Below are 20,116 nucleotides of genomic sequence, written 5' to 3' on the forward strand. Positions count from 1 at the left end.
CTATAACTCTTTGGCCATTCGAAAACAGTAACACACTCACCCTGCGGTGACATCAGCAAGTTCACACTTTCCAGTACATCCAGGAAGAGTTCATTGCGGCGATATTTGATGCCTTCACGTCTCCAGCCGATCTGGCCAGTGACCTGACTGGTAATCTGAGACTGCTCCTCTTTCGTCTGAGAAGTATAGCGTGCAAGAAAAAAACATTAGCACAGCCAAAAAACAAGCCAGATATTTTGTATATATTACACATTATACATCGTCATGGGAAAACATCAGTAAAAATATAAATGTGAGGTATAAAGCGCTGCAGGGATGACACTTTTGTAGGCCAAAACCAAGTTATCGTTTAAGAACTTCTGGCTCCTGAAGTCGATGGGTTTGTTCTGTTGAATAGGTTTTTGATTAAACTAAGTAAGTTCTGTGATGAACACAAGCTCAAAATATTTTCATATCAACATCTTAAAATACATAACCTCGTGACTTTTTTTAGCTTCTAAATGGGATGCTCACAAGACGCTTTCAAAGCCTCACTGTGTTTATAATCGGCTCTTGCAAACTATTATAACTCGACCTTTCAGGGAATATGTTTTTTAAATAAAGACTGAAAGAGTTGTCGGAAGCTTAATGGTGGTGATCCTGAAGTCATGTGACCCTGGCTTGATTTGTTTGTTTGGCTTTTTTTTATACTTCTGTAAACTGTATTTAGGCTTCAAACTTCATAAAAGTTATGTTCTAGGGATGTTAACTTGGATTTCTTCTCTAACCGAAGCTCGTTAACTGACAAGATTGTGTTATATTAGAATTAAATTAAATTAGAATTAATAAGTGTCTGTGACCCATTTAAATAACAAAATCATTTTTTTTTGTTTTAATCCGCTAATAGCAGCATAAACAACAGAGCATGAAGATTCACACATTGTCACATGACGCACCTGCAGCGCTTCTGTGAACAGAGAAAAACAGAATTAAATAATATATATTTAAAAGGAATAAATATGCAAAATGTATTTCACTTAAATAGTTAACAAAACGAAATAAAAAAAACGGTGTGTAACTAGTAGGCTATATTCTGATTTGCGGTTAATTTTTGTGACGCCCACCAAAAACAAAGTTCATGGAAAGGAAACTAAGATTTCAAAAAACGTCATCTTGTTTATTTTCTTTATTTTACAAAAGCACAATGTTTTGTTTTTATTGTGAGTGTACACAAATAAAAGTACTTTACAGTTTCAAATGATGGTTTACTCTTATCAGTATGTTGTTTCTTTCCACGGTTATAAGGAAACAATTTGTGATCAGTTATAGCATTGCTAACTTAACATCGCAGCCTGTTCATTATCAAGATAAAATACAGTCAACCCAACAAATAAATACAACCCCAAATCAGAAAAAGTTGGGACAGTATGGAAAACACAAATAAAAAAAAAGAAGAAGTGATTTCTAAATTTACTTTGACTTGTATTTCTTTGCAGACAATATGATCAAAAAATATTTCATGTTTTTTCTGGTCAACTTCATGTTATTTGTAAATATGCATCCTTTCCTGTCATTCAGACCTGCAACACATTTCAAAAAAAGTTGGGACAGGAGCAATTTAGGGCTAGTAATGAGGTAAAATGGTTAAATAATGACGTGATTTGAAACAGGTGATGTCAACAGGTGATTGTAATTATGATTTGGTACAAAAGCAGCATCCAAGAAAGGTCTAATCCTTTAGGAGCAAAGATGGGCCGAGGATCGCCAGTTTGCCAACAAATACGTGAGAAAAGGTAACTTGCACTTCTGTGAAGGCACCATTAATGCTGAAAAGTACATAGAGATTTTGGAGCATAATATGCTGCCTTCAAGAAGACATCTTTTCCAGGGACGTCCATGCATATTTCAACAAGACAATGCAAAACCACATTCTGCATACATTACAAAGTCCTGGCTGCGGAGGAAGAGGGTACGGGTACTTGACTGGCCTGCCTGCAGTCCCGACCTGTCTCCAATAGAGAATGTGTGGCGCATTTTGAAGCGCAAAATGCGACAACGAAGACCCCGTACTGTTGCCCACCTTAAGACTTGTTTGCAGGAAGAATGGGACAAAATTACACCTGAAACACTTCATCACTTGGTGTCTTCAGTCCCTAAACGTCTTTTAAGTGTTGTGAAAAGGAATGGCAACATTATAAAGTGGTAAATGCTTTACTGTCCCAACTTTTTTTTAAATGTGTTGCAGGTCTGAATGACAGGAAAGGATGCATATTTACAAATGACATGCAGTTGACCAGACAAAACATGAAATATTTTTTGTTCATATTGTCTGCAAAGAAATACAAGTCAAAGTAAATTTAGAAATGACTTCTTTTTTTTTTATTTGCGTTTTCCATACTGTCGCAACTTTTTCTGATTTGGGGTTGTAGTTACGCTTCTCAATTTAAACAGTCCGTAGTACAAGCTGTGCCGTTCAGCGTGAGCACCGCCCCACTGTGGTGTTTGCCGCGCAGGTGAGGACGATGTTTTACATGAATATTGGAACGCAGGTGAAGTACAAAGTCTAGTTTACATAAATCAATAATAGTTAGCATCCAGCAAATATGGAAACATTTGGATTTGTGCCGAACGAGCGAGGTTGTCTACGCGAGCCCAACGCCGGTTTAAATGAATGTTTTGGCTTGACGTTTATTTTTCATTCTTATAACGTTAAATTGAAAGGATTTATTGTTAAGTGAGGGGAACTAAAATAGCCTATTGCTATGTTTATAGTGTTTTTAATGTTTGTAAACAATTCGCTTTATTTACTGGTATTTTACATTAACATAATAAAATGCGACTTGCATGCAAATCATTTTTCTCTCACAAAAACTCATGAAAAATTACTTTTTAAACCGTTTAATCAATAGTATTAATCGGTCAAAAGTAATTCTACCTGTCAGTTAACCAGTTAATTAAGAACATCCCTATTGTGTTCATCTGTGAAGATGCCGAAGAATTGTGTAATAAAGTGCAAGTTATTTCCAAAAGCCAATGGAAAAAATCCCATTGGGGGTTTTATCGAGGGAACCAGAATGAACTTCCAGGCTGGCCTACAAAAATGCCACTACTGCAGCTCTCTATAACTGTAAAAGAATAGCTGTGCTTACATGATGCTGGGCGCAGTGAGTTACAGGTCATCAGTCACGTGGTGAGCGGTGATGTGAAGACGAGGGTGTCAGAAACATTAATACACAGTTCAGTTTCCATATGCTCCATAAACTCAGATTTCCACACTTCTGCTACAGGTACATTAATAGTGTCCATTTTCATAAAGCATATTAAGAAACCAAATCAACCACATGCTGGTGTGTCAGAGTAGAACGTACCTGGCTCTTAATACCCTGTTGAGTAATGAAGGTCTTCAAGGCTCCGGTCTCAGAGTTCTGGGGGTACCCAAAATCCAAAATCTCTATAGTGAGGGCAAAGAGACAAACTATGAGTATGTGTTGAACTAATACAGCAGCATTGCTCTGGGCAAACTCGGTCTTGGAGGGCCACCGTCCTGCAGAGTAGGGCTGTGCAATTAATCGAATTTCGATTTCGATTTCGATTTTGCCTCCCAACGATCACCAAAATAGTACAATCGAGAAAAAACGATTATTTTGCCATGTTCAGTTTTGCAAGAACAGTCTTATTTTGTCTTGCGTTCTGAATGAAACATCCGCCTCTCCCGAAGCCACAATCTCTCTCAGGTCGTGAGTCTCGTGACTCGTGTTCATATCATCCGCTGGAATTTAAAAACTCTGCGCGAGTAAAGATGGCAGAAGGAGGGCAGTTACAGCAGCGTTTGGTGAGCAAAAAAGGCAAAACCAACTCCGTTGTCTGGGAACAGTTTGGCTTCGAGGAATCAGACGACGAGCAGAAATATGCTACGTGCAAGATTTGCTACATGGTATTTGGTAGTGACTGCAACGCAAGGGAACACCACGAATTTGTTTAACCACTTGAAAAAACACAGAGTGACCTATGACAATCTAATAAAGAAACAAAAACTGACGAGAGCAGGATGCCGTGTAAACGTCCTTTTTTTCCTTCATATGTTTCAAATAATTCTCTCTTTGTAAACTTTGTTCAATGCATGCGAGTGCTGCCATTTCGCCGTCTTCACCCGGGTTTAGTGCCAGAAGACGCGAATGAGAAGACGCGCGCGCTGTGAGAAAATGTGCGTCTCACAGCGCGCAAATATTGAGTTCTCTTTCAAGTCTTGCTCTTGAACGGACAAACTCACACAAAACGTATGTCAACATGTCCATATTGATGAGTATCCTAGCAGACATAGTCTGTATATGCCTTAAGTAAACTTTATACAGTCGAGAAAGACGACGCATATCCTCTTAAAGGGGCAGTAGCCTTTACTTCCGTCTGTTTAATGTCAAACAACAAAAGACAAGGACATCACTCACCGCTCTTGATTGAATAGCTTTTGTAAGTTTAATAGGATTAATCTTTAATTTATGCACTTAAATATGCAATGTTATTTTACTTTTTATACATTTCTGTACCTGAAAACTAATGTTAGACATACCTGAAAAGCATATCTAGCCGAACCATACTGTTGATCTTATTTATTTGTGGTTATCATTTTTACGTGAATACTTTTATACTTTGATTTGAATATATGTTATATTATTTATTTTAATAAAAGTACAACAAATGTTACAATTTCAATTGAATTGTTGAAAGGTGTATTTTTAATAAATGCAACACATTCCCAAAGTCATGTGAAATAATCGTGTTACATAATCGTGATTTCAATATTGACCAAAATAATCGTGATTATGATTTTTTCCATAATCGAGCAGCCCTACTGCAGAGTTCAGCTCCAACCCTGGTAAGGCCTGCTTTTAGCCTTCTCAAAGCCACTAGAAGACAAGCCTGCAAACCATTAGCCAAAAAAACATAACGGCTAAAAAAATGCTAACGCTGGGGCTGCGAGTACGCAGGAAAGGAGACCAGAGGCTGTTTTTTTTTTTAATGGAAGTCAATGGAGAAGAGTCAATCAATCGGCTGCCTGTCTGCCAATCAACATGTTTTACGCTAAACAATATGTTTGTTGGGAATGATATGCAGATCTTACTATGTAAAAAAAGGTTATTTCATAAGAGAAGACAGAGAAGGGAACATTGCGACAGGCAGGACTAATTTATGGCATTACGATAGTATTTAATAGTAATATTGAGTGATATTGTATATTGTTTATAGAAATAAAAAAACTATGATTTCTTTCTTTGGCTTTCACCAGTTTTGATAAGACTTAAATGGTAATGACTATTATAACTGCATGTATGCACATGACGCTTATATTATGCATTTTAATGAATAAAGAGAAAATCCATCATTTAATTATTGTGTTATATTATATGCTGTTAAATGAAAATAAAAAAATAAAAGTATTCTTTCTATTACTGCCAGGTGTTGTAATGATTTATGACTTTGCTGTGTGCCTAATGATGATGATATAATGCTTTTTAGTGAATGAAGGTAAAACAATAACATATAATTAATGAATTAAGCATTAAATTACAACAAAGTTTTTAATTTATCCTTAAATTTTTCGCTCAGCAAAACACATTTCACAAACAACGCAGTCCTACTGTACGTTTTTACTACCGATATATAACACCAAATATAGAAAATGTATTCACAGGACCAGGACGCTAATCCACAAGCAACTGATTAATGTAAAATGTAACTGACTGTCATAAAACGTTGAAAGGCAGCACTTTCACTACTATTACACGATCGGCTGAGAGGTCCCGCACGTGATCCAAGTTAGCCGTTGCGCTTTCTCCAGTGGTAAGAGATCCAGACCCTCTCATCTCCCTATATTAAGACAATCTCTGGCCTTCTATTGATTGTCGGGTTCAGGTGTGTTTGATTAGGGTTTAAGCTAAACTCTGCAGGACAGCAGCCCTACAGGACAGAGTTTGCCCATGCCAAGAGTTTTAAGCTTTAAGCCCATGTCTGTTAGCATATCTGTTGGGAACCTTTAGGCACCTCACAATCTGATCTGATTCTGAGGGTCACACCAAGTACTTTTTCAAATAATTACAATTTAAACATTAAAACAATTGTGTGTTAAATTTTTTACTGACTAAAAATAGTCAAAACATACAAGCAAAGAGTAAATAATAGAGGAACAAATAAACTATTTAAAGCAATAAACAGAGTGCCTTCAGTATCTAAATATTTTCCAGTTAAGATCAATGAGTGATTTTTCTCTTTCTCAGCTTTTGTTGTTTGATTATTACCGATGACATCGTAGACAGCGGGGATCTAAAAGGATGTATTCACACTAATGCACAGATCTGTTTTGACCGATTAGATGTTTTGTCCTGTCTGTCTAATCCCTTAAGACATAACTTGCGGTTTACATTAATTTCATCATAAAAGCATTTTAAGATGCAAGTGCATTAACTCCTTACTTCTCAAAGCGAACGTGAGCATTTGAAAGCAGCCTTGTCAGTGAGTTTCATGTATTGAATATATAGGTCTACTGCATTCAGAACAGCATAAACGACACATTCATAAAGCATTGTTAATGGATAACACTGAAATGGTGACACATTTAATTGTAACAGAGCAAAGAGTGCATTTCCTGTGAAATGAAGCCAGTGATTGCCCTTGTAATTCGCTTCAATCGTATCAAACTTTATAGATGATTATTTCACGGAAGGTTTGAGGGTTTGTGTGTGTGTGTGTGTGTAGGATTGGAAGCAAGCAGAATCTGATTCTAGAGAATACATTGTGTCACCGTGCATCTGCGATTAAAAATAAAAAGAGAAAATCGTGATGCAACGTGTACTCATTTATAATGAACAGCCTTTGTTTCAGAAAAATTAAACAAATCAATTTAAATTAATAATAACTTACATTTTATTATATTATTTAAATGTTATTGTTATTATGATTATTTATATTTGTATTATATGATTTAAACAAAATGTAATTATAACATTTTTAAATGTTGTAAGCAAAAGACAATTGTCTCCTCATTTTTTTGTTCCTTTAAACTATATTGCATTAAATCTTATACTTGACATATCTTCCCAACAATTACAGGCTGGAATTTATTTAAATTTTTTTTTGCCATTATTGCTTTCGTCCAGTGTAAAGTCTATCAAGTGAGGTTTTATAGGGAAGGGAAGTAGCTTAAACAGCTTAAATGGTACTAGCTGTCAAAAAAAGGCTAAAGGTGCAGTGTGTACATTTTACCAGCATCTAGCGGTGAGGTTGCAAATTGCAATCTGTAGAGAAGTTTGTCTGTTTAGGGCTATACTGTAGAAACATGACGGCAAAATGGCGGTTTCACTGTAAGAGGACCTGCGATGTATGGAGATAGAAATGGCTCATTCTAAGGTAATAAAAATATAATGGTTCATTATGTAAGGTCTTTATACACCACAGGAAACATAGTTATGTATTGCATTTCTGTCAATAGATCCTCATAAATATTACACTCTGCTCCTTTAAGGTTATGGTACAATATAATCAGTCATGACACACAGTTCTGTAAAGCTGCTTCATAGCTGAAATTGTTTCATAATTGATAAACTTTTCAACATTGACACTGTTATTTTCCCGTTAATCACTGTGAAGCTGCTTTGAAACAATCTGTATTGTATGAAGCACTATATAAATAAAAGTGACTTGATTTGAGCTCAAATGTAAACCAACAGCATCCATCTCAGGGAGCAGAGGAGATGTGTGTCTGTCTGTGCAGTATTTTCTTTAGGCTTCGATTTTCTCACCAACAGTTCATAAAAATCAAAACCTAAAAAAACAACAGCACAACAGTTGCAGGAGAGCTCGTGGCTGGAACTGGCTAAGAAGAGAAGTGCAGTAAAATCTTTTTCCTAAGGTAATAATAATGCAAAGATAATTCTGCTGAATGGAGAAGGGAGTCATCGTACCATCTAGAAGCTCGTAGATCAACACAAAGTTGTTCTTGATGTTCTCCTCGCTGATCTTGCCGAAATAGGCGGTCATGACGTCACACATCTTGTAGAGGAACTCAAACACCATGGCTGCGTTGACATTCTGCTTGGTAACGGCAGCCAGCCAGATGTTGGAGCGCTTGACGTGGAAGAAGCTGGTGCGGGCGATGTTGGTGACGGGCGAGCGTACCTGCTGACGTGCATGGATCACGTTCACGCGGAACGCATCCACCGCATTCCTCCTGCAGAAAGACCATCGGGATGGTGAGATTGGTGTAGATTTATTTGAAAATAATCATTGGGTTAATCGACTAATCCAAAAATAATCTACAGATTAATTGAAATAATTAATTGCAGCCTAATTAAACATCTGTAACTCAAAAGCTGTTAGTTCCAATGAAAGCTGCAATTACTAGGGATGCCATAATTCTCAATATAATATTGAACCGTTCGGTACAGCATTCACGGTTCAATACGCGCTTGTGAATTTTTTTTCGGTTTTGCATTGAATTAATTATTTAATAATTAATTAATTATTTCCCTCCATCCCAATATACTGAACAACGCGACATACATTCACATCACACGTTAGTGGTAGAGTTATACTCACGGAACACTATAGTTATTCACAATCAAGAAAGTTCATTATTTGCATGCGTTTTAAAGCCTTGCCGGCTCATTCGCGTGCACGGTTTTAACATGCACTTTTCAGAGCGCGTGCACTAAACGCCTGTCAAATACATGATTACTGAACTAAGTAGTCGTCTTACTGCGCTAATACTGTCAAATACACACAAGGTTAACATAAACACAGTCGGTTATGTCTAAAGTGAAAGCAAAATCGGCGTGTGTCAGTATATTAGATGCACGCAGGTCTTAAATTGACAGCAGTGCAGTAGTGAACACACGGTCCTTAAAGGGACAGTTCACATCTCAAATAATGTCATTATTTACTCACTCGAATATTGTTCCAAACCTGTATTCATTTCTCGATGACAGAATTTTCATTTTTGAACGAACTATCCCTTTAATGTTAATACAATAATGAAAGACAAAGAGAAAATCCCTCACTGCTCTTGACTGAAGAACTTTAATACAGTAGCTTTAATAAGAATCAATGCATATTTTATAGTGAAGTCTATGTAGTGTTATATTTTTACATTTATTCCTTCAATTTCATACTTAAATGCTGCTGTACAGCTCTGAGCTGCCAGTGTAAATCTTTATATATATTGATTTTATTTTATATTATACTATACACTAGGAATGTGTACAAGGTTTTTTTTTTTAAGTTAAGTTTTAAGTTTAAGTAAGGGTTTTCAATTCTTTTAAGTAAAATAAAGAAAGACTATTGCAATAAAGAAATATACTTTTTTTCTCCGTAACCTCTTGCTGTTCCTGTCGCCTAAGAATAGAATAAAAAAAAACTGATGTGACAAGCCATCAAAACCGAACCGAAAACCATGGTTAAAACCGAGGTATGTATTGAACCATGGACTAACTGTATTGTTGCATCCCTAGCAATTACTCACAGTTTTGGTGTCAAAAACTCAACTACTGACTGCAGGGAGCACAACGCTATAGCTCTACTCCAAAACATGTGAGCTGCTTCACTGCAAACATAAGAAGCTACTTTCTAAGTCAATACCTTAACTGAACTGACACCTAGTAAGTGACTGATTGGAACTCTAGAGCAACACATATTGTATTGATCCTAATGCAAAGCACACAAGAAAAGTGATTTACAGTTGATTCCATTAGTATGGCATTAAGAAGTCTGCCATGTTCACCGGAAGATAAAAAAAAAAACAAAGATATGCACTAGTACCTCAAGATCTCACAAGATTAAAATGTGACGAGATTTCTTGTCGAGGTGAAAAACTGTCTTGTGCAATATTGCCATGATGGCATGTGAGGGTGAAGTTAGGATAGAATATGCCACCATTGGGATGGGCAATATGGCCTAAAACCCATATTGCAATATACATTGCAGCCTCTTGCGATAACGATATATATCACGATGTATAAATTATAATAGAACCATTTCAGAACAGGTTACATAGACCCTAAGGAAAGCCAAACCTTAAGGAAACAAGTTTCTTACCTGCAGCCTAATGTAACGTATTTGGTTTTAAACATTTTGTTCTCTTAATCAAATGAAAACTGGTGTCTTGTTAATAAAGGAACGAATACTGTGAATTAGGGAATAGGGACGTCAGGATACCAAAATTCCAGTGGTCGGTACCAATACCATAAAAATTAAATATTTACATAAAATTAAATACATAAAAATATTTTTTTATAAGTTAATTATTTATGATGATAATCATTTTAAGTAAATAATACATAAACGTTGAAAGGCTTATGCTGTTTAAAAGTAATTAAAAAATCTAGGCATAATTATTATTATTAGTAGAGACAAATATTATAGAGACGTAGCTAAATCCACTGTAGCCTACAACAGTAGCCCAATATATTCTGTCAATTTCTTCACGTTAAACCAAACTTTTATTTTGACGGGTTGCCGTGAACACCTTTGAGTGTCTGTGTTCATTTCATGATATGACCGTTTTCTCAAATGAAAAGGTAAATTCTCATGAAGTGACGGTTTATGCGTTCGTGTCCTTATATAGTGACACACGGCAGAGACTACAAAGACAGTGTGACAATGGAATCAATGGCCAGAGATTTGAGTCATTTTCTCATCAAAATACATGCTTCTCCACCGACCCCCATATAGGTATGACATGCCAAATTCATTAATCACCCAGTCTTTCCATGAAGACGTTAATTCAGTGTTCCTGAATTTAATGGATTAAAGTATGTATTACATACATTTAACGTTTTAAAATTATCATAAAACGTGTCTTGTGCTATGAAATTGTCATGTCAGCATCACAATATTATTAGAATTATGACAATAGCTAAGTTTTTTTATTTACTTTTTTATAGCAACCGTCTTCATCAAAAGACTGGGTGATTTATGAAGTAGTCGCAATTATGTCGTGTAATATTTGTGGGAGCAGCATTTTGACGAGAAAATGTACAAGTGTTGTACATATAATCAGCTTGAAGCATAATGAGCCCAGCCCTTCCCATCATGAAATAAAGAAGACTTTTGAATGTTTTGTACATTAATAACCTCACGCATTATGTGGGTATGTGATCGCTCATCGTGAAAAACTGCTTTAACGATAAATCCTGTGACAAGTATGACTTCCTTGGCGTTATGTTCAACAAACTTTTGCCATTGCAATTAATAAAATCTCTTTTTTTAATCTTTACAATAATACCAGGCAGCATCATGTAGTGCAAATGTTTAATTGTAATGGACGTATTGCAGGCTTTCGGAACTGACGAACGGCTCCGTCTGTTTATTTGGCAGTATAAAACTTCAGATCAGGGTTTTTTAACTTACTAGAGGTGCAGAACGCCACATGGCAACTTTTCGGGACTGCATCAAGCAAAAATCAATCGTAATCATTACAAAGAGTAAAGATAAAGCGTCTTACAAGGTCTACGTGCATTCATTCTAATGGCTTGTTTTCCCCCACGGCATATGGCGAATATGATGTTTTGTGGGCGTTCCCAGTAATGCCAACCAAGTCTATAGTTTGCTGCTCGTAGGACGGCTTAAATCCGAACCAAGTCCAAATAATGGATGTTGCACCGGTCTTTTTCACCAGCTCTATTTCGCTTTCAGCTATGTTTACTCAAGATGACGAATACGATGATGGTTGCAGCCAGTTGCAGCTCGTGGCTCAACATTTCATGGGTAGATGGCGTCAACATGCATTATCGCAAATCTCTACCGTAGGCCAATTTAGTATCGTTTAAATTGCATTTAGTTTATATCGCCCATTACTATGCCACCACTACATTTACATTACGCCTCCACTGTCATTTTGCTTCTTTTTTTTTTTGTTGAAATAATAATGTAATTCAGGTGGATAACAGTCGCTTCAATTCCATCCAGCTCATCCAACACGAGCGGTTTGAGTCGTATGCCGCTCCATATTCACAGAGTACGCGCAATCGCGAAAGTAAACTCGAGTGCACACTCCAACGCGATTTCAACACCCTACATTTTGAAAGCGGCTCCCTGACGCATGCAAATATCTCCCAATATGAAAGCTATCTTATGTGGCGTTCACACCGGACGCAATTCGCGCAAATAATTTGCGCTTATCGCGCGAAGGTGGACGCTTGAACATTTTGAGTTTACTCGCTTCAATCGTGCGTGAAATTCGCGCAAATCACGCGTGACATTCACTGCACAACAGACGCGAATTCGCGTCATGGGCGGGGCTTCTGCCAGTGGCTCGTCTCGTTGAGAAATGGCTGACATGGGCTGTGTTTACACGTCTTTTTTTTTGTTAAAATCTACTGTTAATGTGTGACAAAAAGTAGTTTTAAGACTTTTTCAGTCGATAATGTAGTTGTTTAAAGCTCAAATATGTGGTTTATTTATATAAAGAGTGGCTATTTGAACATTTTATCTGGCGTTTTCGGAGTTGTGAGCTCCAGCAGACAACAAAGCCGGCGAGGGCAACCTTTCCTCGGCCAGTCCTTCTGCCGTCTGCCGCTGGCTCTGATGTCTCTGTGGTGTCTTGAGCTATAATTCGTCTTGTAACGGCCGATCTTTGGTCTCATGGATCTATAATTTGTTCCCTGGCAAATCGTTTAGACTGAAGGCAAAGTGAAGTTTCATTACTTTATATTTTTAGGCTATAACTGTACGTTGCAGTTGTAAAGTTAGCCTATTAGCACTGGCTTTGAATGTTTGACTGAATTGTTTGCTTTATTTCATGTATAGCTTATTATACCTTTTACTTATACCTTTGTATTATTGATCATACATAAACTTGCATTTAACAAAAAGAGACTGTGTTGTGTTTCATGTCATTTAATGTTATCACAGTGATAATCATATTGTCTGAACCAGATATTATACAGATTTTCTCCTCATTGTTGTCACTACTAGAGCACTACCTAATTCGCGCGAATCGCGCCGCAGAATGCCATGTCGCGTCTCTGCATTGACTTAACATGTAAATCACTCGCGCGAATCGCATCCGGTGTGAACGCACCATTAGGCTGGGCTGTATAGTTGTATCCATCTCTTAGCTCTGTATCATGCTTGAAGAAACATTTGGTTACTTTGAATATTAAGAGAGTACTTTAATTTTGGTTGCACTTATTGTTTTCCCTTAATAAGACTAAGAGAAAACTGTTATTTATTTTTATTTCTATGATCAATTTGTGGAAAGGAGGTGGTCAAAAGTTGTTGAAGCTCATAAATCATGTGCAGTTCTATGGTCTGAAGAGACAATCATAGAGGAGAGAAGCCAGTCAGTTGAGTTGGCAAAACCTTTTACAGTGCTTGAGAATTGTTGTCTTTTACTGCATATGATAATTCATGCTCAGAAAGTAGAACTGAAATAACATTCATTACAAGATGATGAGTTAAAGCATTTCAAAATGCACCTGCAGACTATTTTTCAAGTCATGCATTTCATCATTGAGGATTTCTTAAAAATACTGTGTAAAAATCTTGTCTCGTCTTGTTCTCGTGAACCTAATCTTGTGTCTCGTCTCGTGAGCTAACGGTCTCATCACACCCCTAATATGCACGGATGAATTGTTCACAATACGACTAATAACATGCATTTAGAAAACAGACAGGGTGACTTTTCATTTCATGCAAGGTGGGTAGCTCACTAGGTTATGGAATCAACTTACGTTTAGCTTTAGTAGTTTTAACGCTACATACACGTTTTCAGCCCCTCTCTCCTCCGTCCCCTTTCCTCCAGGCACACTCGACATGCACACACACTGCAACTTCATCTAATGATCTCCCTTTCACATACAGCCCTGCATGCGTGCATGAACACACACACTGCGACAGTATGAGTTGGCAGCGATGTACAGACCCACTGTATCCATAGCAACCCTTCACTGAACAGACCATGACTAGTAGACGGTTGCCTGAATATTCCAGAGCCGAACTTCCCTGCAGTCAAATGCTGTGTTCTCAAAGTCCTCTTTATTTGATCTCACTTTGCCCTTTCTCTTTATATCCCTACTAAAGGTGCAGGTGAAAAAAAAAAAAAAACACGTGCACTGTAAAAAATGACCGTGGCTTTAAAGCTACACTGTGTGATATTTTCCCCCATCCAGCGGTTAAAAGGTATATGACCATCCAGTGAATATTAGTTTCTCTTCCTCTCAATTCCGATTTCGTTTTAACTCCTACGGTGGCCGATTTAGTCCAATATTAACATGGCTTCCAGTTCGACCTCGTCCACATTGGACACGGTGCCATCGAGTGTTAAAATGCGAAAGGCGAAGCTTGAATTTACAGGTATGTCCCTCTTTGGCTGATGTACTTTCAAGATGGAGGGGCAACATGGCGACCCGCATTCGAACCCCTTACCCGTATGTATTTTCAATGACATATTATAAACTTACGAGAATACTTTATTACTTGAAAGAAGTAAATATACATTAATGAGCACATATATTTTTGAAAGAACTAAGTGTTTTTAGCTAATAATAAACAAAGTTACAAAAAAAGTTACACAGTGTAGCTTTAACAGTAAAAGACTGTAAAAATGCTACGGCTAAAAACAGTTAACTGGTTAACAGAAAGTTTCCGTACTATATATGGTGAATAAATGTAATAGATCTAACCTTACGTTTAATGTAACTTTACAGTAAAATACCATTCAACTTACAGTTTTTGGAAGTGTAAAAGAACAAGTTGTGTAATTTTGAAAAAACGTAAATTGACATTCCCAGAATTCCCTGAGTGACACTTCACATATGATGTATTTTCATTGAATAAATTATGTTTCTTAGTTTTTTCTAATCAGTCATGTACATTAGGGTTTTATGTTACATTTAATGTTGTTAAATTAATGTTTATTGCATTTTTGCATTAAATTAATGTTTCTTGCATTTTCATGTGTTACCATGATGGTGTTTAGTGTTTGTGTGAACACTGTGCACCTTTTATATATTAGTATTGTCCTCCTAAAAGCTGCTTGTGATGTTTGATTCATCATGTGACTCTCATCACCACTGTGATTGGTGGTTGTCAGTGTATATCAAAGGTACATAACAGATATTAGCATTTCAATAGGTTGGTAATTTAACATTATTTCAGTTAATGAAATATGGTTATTTACTGTAAATTTAACTTAAATATGTAAAACAAAAAATGTAGCTACCCTTATATTTTACGGTAACCACAGCTGCCTATTTTTTTTACCGTAAATTTTACGGGAATTTTTTTTTTTTACAGTGTGGGTAACAACATTTATCAGAACGAAAGGAGCTTAAAGGAGGATAAAGATATAAGATATGAAAGATATGAGACATTTTTCCTGTTGAAGGAAAGACTATCCTCTCAGCAGCCAAAACACAACCTTACACATTTCCCAAACCACACTGACTTACCCAATGTCATCACGGTAGACACGGGAGATCAGCACCTCGCCCTTGTGGTTGTAGATGAAGAGTCCTCCGATCATGGTGGTGGTCTTGCTCAGTGGTCACAGGCCATTTTGGAAAACTGAATAAAAAGACAGAGCTGTGAAGGAGAACTCACCACAAATAATTTAATTGTATGTTCACACCATAATAATATTTGTTGCACTGAAGTTTCAGGGGTTTTTTTATTAGCCCATAGGTTTCTGAAGAGAGTTTCTGAAGCCTCAAAGTCGGCCGTTGCCATCTTGTCAGCGCGTCACTGACGGATTACAGAAAATGAGCAAAGAGGCGGGACATGGCTGGAGCTGAGGTGACGTGATGACAAACGGCAATCCACCTGTCACTCAAAGTGGCCACGCCCTTAATTATGCAGGCTTTATATAATGTAGACGATTAAGTTAATAATTCACCCCCCTCACAGTTGTCATGAAGGGCAAAATTAGATATATAGAACAAAACCATAATTTGTACCAGGCTGAAATTAAATATGTTTTTTTTTCTGCTGTAAAGTAGGGCATTTTAACATGGGGCTCAATGAGATTCTGCTCCTTTTTGTCTCTAGTGGCCAGTCGATGAATTGCATTTTAAGTCTCTTCCGTATTGGCTTCAAGAGAAACTGGGGAGGTTGCCGCTTGGCTTGATCTATCCATCATAAAAGTGCATCTATCATCATATAACTGCTCCATACGGCTATAACAAAGGCCTTCTGAAGCGAAGTGCCACGTTTGTGTAAGAAAAATATCCATATTTAAAACTTTATAGACTAAAATAACTAACTTCCGGCAGACCGCCGTACGAATCGTTTTAAGGCGAAAGAGTATCCAATGCGTAGTTAGTTATTTTAGTCTATAAAGTTTAAAATATGTATATATTTTTTACACAAACGCATCGCTTCGCTTCAAAAGGCCTTTATTAGCCCCCCGGAGACGTGTGGAGCAGTTATATGATGAATAGATTAGGGTTGTGCCGATGGACGATATCATCGCGCCACCATCGTGATGCCACGCCCCCGTTGCGAGTCTGTTGTGAGTGCGACACACACTAATCCTCTTCTATAGTATTAGTTAAACTAAAAACTTAGCAGGGATTGCTCTGTAAATTAAATTGAGAATGTAACTAATGCATATATATGCTATTTTAAATACTGTAGTCTATGCCAGATATATATATATATATATAGCCTACATTTTGAAATAATTTGAGGCTGAAACATCCATAAGCATGCGAGTTTATTTTAGCACTTCCGTCAGTGAAACAACACAGCCTATAAAACATTTAAACGATTTTCAGTAAATATAAAGAATATAAGAAAATTAAATATTAGTTAGAAAAATATTTGATTCATACTATTTCCCCGCAAAGATGTGTCATATACCGCTCTGCGCTTTGAGAGGAATGTGGGACACAAGCTGGATAGACACTTTTCGAATATCTTCGTCTTCATGTTTTCTCCTGATGTTGCAAAGCAACACTTGTTGTAAAATGTCTGAAGAGCGGATTTTATCTTCCACAGGGTCAAGACATTTAGACAATGTTTCATTATTCACTGCCAGAGAAAACTAAACTAAAATCAACGGGGTGTGTGTGTGAAATGCGCTATATTCAAATAAACCAAACTTGACGCGCCTTACCAAGTTTAATAACAAAAAACAAATTGAAGTAAAAAGGTATTCGTCCTACAGTGTTTTTTATACTTTCCCACAGTAAAGGATGTGAATAGCTATAATAGACTTAATTATAAGCAAACGAAAGGAAGAAACCTTTATAATCCCCTGCGAAAATGGATCCGCCGTGAGTGAAGATTTGGGAAAAGAAACGAGATGTCCATGTCCATTGGGATAAAATGGACTAGGCCTATTGTTAAAATTCACGGAAAATCGAGTGACCAGATGGCAAAACAGAATGAAAAAGAGCTCTCTGACCATTGTTTCCTTTCTAGGCTAAACAAAGCTTTGTGCTTCACTCCTGTGGTAATATTCACATGAAACAGCATTCACATACAAAACACTGGGTTAGTAAAATAACGAAAATATTTTTTTAAAATAGAAAATAGTACTTATGTAAAGAGATATATTAAAAAATAAAAAGACCTCAACTCTTAAGTGGAAGGAAGCAATTTTTTCCCCCTCACGTGCAACCTAGCGGATGAATCATTATTTGGGTTTATTAGTATCATAAATATTAATACTAATTATTGGTTTATTGGTATTATTAGTAAAAATAACGAAATTATAGTCAAGTAGAAAATAGTATTTATGTAAAGAGATATAGTAAATTACACCCCCCCCCCCCCCCCCCCCCCAAACGACGATATCATCGACCATCACAATGTAAACATCGTCAACTGCCAATTTAGTGGACATCGCCCAACCCTAGAATAGATGGACTTCAAAAACAAATCAGCCATTCACTGCCATTATAAAGCTTGGAAGAGCCAGGACATTTTTAATATAACTCTTTTGTGATTTGTAATGATTGTATTCGTCTGAAAGAAGAATGTCATATACACTTAGGATGACTTGAGGGTGAATAAATCATGGGCTAATTTTGATTTTTGGGTGAACTATACCTTTAAAGCAGCAGTCCGTCAATTTTACCTCTTTGTCGCCATCTCTGTTTGAACCCTGAAATTGCAGTTATTTGCAGAGTTATCTTCTTTCCAAGGGTTGTGCATCGGCACGGCTTCTCAGCGCAGAAGAATCTAATGTTTTGAGGTGTATGTGTGGCTTGTCTATCAACACCAGCTGTCAACGATGATTGTCGTTTTGAACTTTCTGGATTAAAGGTTTTCCTCTAATACCCTCTACCTGTAATCCTCTCTGTTTGCACCTCAGAAAGACCTAAAAATACACCTTACAGAAATTAAGCTAAACAAAACCCAGAAAAAATCAATAAGGAAGTCAAAGCAAAATAAATGAGCATACCGCACCAACGGAAATGCAAATGTTCTTTCATCAGATAGTATGTAAGTGTGAATGTGATTAAAGGGTTAGTTCACCCAAAAATGAAAATTATCCCATGATTTACTCACCCTCAAGCAATCCTACGTGTATATGACTTTCTTCTTTCAGCAAAGCACAATCAGAGTTATATTAAATAATAACCTGGCTCTTCCCAGCTTTGTAATAGCACTGAATAGTGAAGCTCCAAAAAGCACATCCATCCATCATAAAAGTAATCCATGTGACTTCAGTAGGTTAATAAAGGCCTTCTGAAACGAAGCGATGGGTTTTTTGTTAGAAAAATATCCATATTTAAAACTTTATAATCCAGATGTATGTTGTAGCTCCTCTTCTCTTATATCGAAATCCTCAGACATTTTTCTTTATAAAATTCGAATTTTAGACGAATTAGTGACTGGCGTTTTGTTTTGCTCTATCCTCTGCTCTTCCGTGTTCATCAGTTCTCATCTAAGCTTCCGCTACGCCTACATCATACGTTTTTTTCTTACAAAAACCCATCGCTTTGCTTCAGAAGGCCTTTATAAATCCCCTGGAGCTGTATTTTATGATGGATGGATGGATGCACTTTTTGGAGCATCAAAAACTCGGGACACTATTCAATGCCTTTACAAAGCTGGGAAGAGCCAGGATATTATTTAAAATAAATCGGATTGCATTTGGCTGAAAGAATAAAGTCATATACATCTTTGATGACTTGAGGGTGAGTAAATCACAGGCTAATTTTCATTTTTGGGTGAACCATTCCTTTAAAGGGACAGTTCACCCAAACATTTAAATTAGCTGATTTACTCACCCTCAAGTCATCATAGATATATATGACTTTATTCTTTCAGACGAATAAAATCATATTAAAAAAGTCCCGGCTAATCCAAGCTTTATAATAGCAGTAATTGTTCCTCGTTTTTTGAAGTCCATAAAAAATGCATCTATCCATCATATAACTGCTCCACACGGCTCTGGGGGGTTAAAAAAGGCCTTCTGAAGGCAAGGCAAGTTTATTTGTATAGCACTTTTCATACACAGTGGCAATTCAAAGTGCTTTACACAGAAATGGAATTAAAATATTCGTAAGTGAATAAAATAAAATATATATATATAGTATAACCCCTATCTGGAGTGGAAGAAAATGGAGAGTCACAAATAAAAATATTTGTGCGTTTAAACAGTACCCTTGCAGACAAATCTTCTTGGCCTAACCGAACGGATTTCGATTTATCGCTCTCCCGTCTCTCAACCTCTTCCACCCAGACAGCCTTAAAGGGGCTATATGCGTTTTTCTGAAATTTAAACTCGCGACTGACACCTGTGGCCAAAAAACAGAACTGCTCTTATTTTCTGCTCGCTCTCGCAGCGGTGGTGACGTCACATCCGCAGACAGCGCGGGAAAAGACGACCCGCCAGAAAATAGGAAAAATAGGATACAGGCTTATAGGTGCACCCACTGTGAGCGGACAAGGTGTCAGTATGCTCATCAGGAGATGTTGGAGTCATAAATGGTCAAATAAAAAGGCTATTGTTACGTTTATTTTGGGGAAAAAGTTGCATATAGCCCCTTTAACAAAATAATAAAAAACGGTTATAAAATTCTGAATCGATGCGTTTGTGTAAGAAAAATATCCATATTTAAAACTTTATAAAGTAAAGTTCCAGTCGATCGCCTTCCGTGGAAAAAGTGTTGAAAGTGCAACTCGCCGTTCAAAA

General features: G+C 36.9%; 1 protein-coding gene across 2 annotated transcripts in view; it reads right to left on the minus strand.

Annotated features, from left to right (window-relative positions):
• The window catches only part of ap2m1b (adaptor related protein complex 2 subunit mu 1b), a 34,323-nt gene that overhangs the window by 12,682 nt on the left and 1,525 nt on the right, over window positions 1-20,116 (minus strand). For both annotated transcript variants that reach the window (XM_079825386.1, XM_079825387.1), the window contains exons 2-5: window positions 15,420-15,534; window positions 7,935-8,200; window positions 3,348-3,430; window positions 41-176 (exon numbers count right to left, since the gene is read on the minus strand). In XM_079825386.1, the coding sequence (XP_079681512.1) occupies window positions 41-176; window positions 3,348-3,430; window positions 7,935-8,200; window positions 15,420-15,493 (559 nt within the window). In that variant the 5' untranslated portion in view covers window positions 15,494-15,534. The remainder of the gene's footprint in view (window positions 1-40; window positions 177-3,347; window positions 3,431-7,934; window positions 8,201-15,419; window positions 15,535-20,116) is intronic.

The sequence above is a fragment of the Gobio gobio genome (genome assembly GCF_949357685.1).
Source record: "Gobio gobio genome assembly, chromosome: 9".
Classification (NCBI taxonomy): Eukaryota; Metazoa; Chordata; class Actinopteri; order Cypriniformes; family Gobionidae; genus Gobio; species Gobio gobio.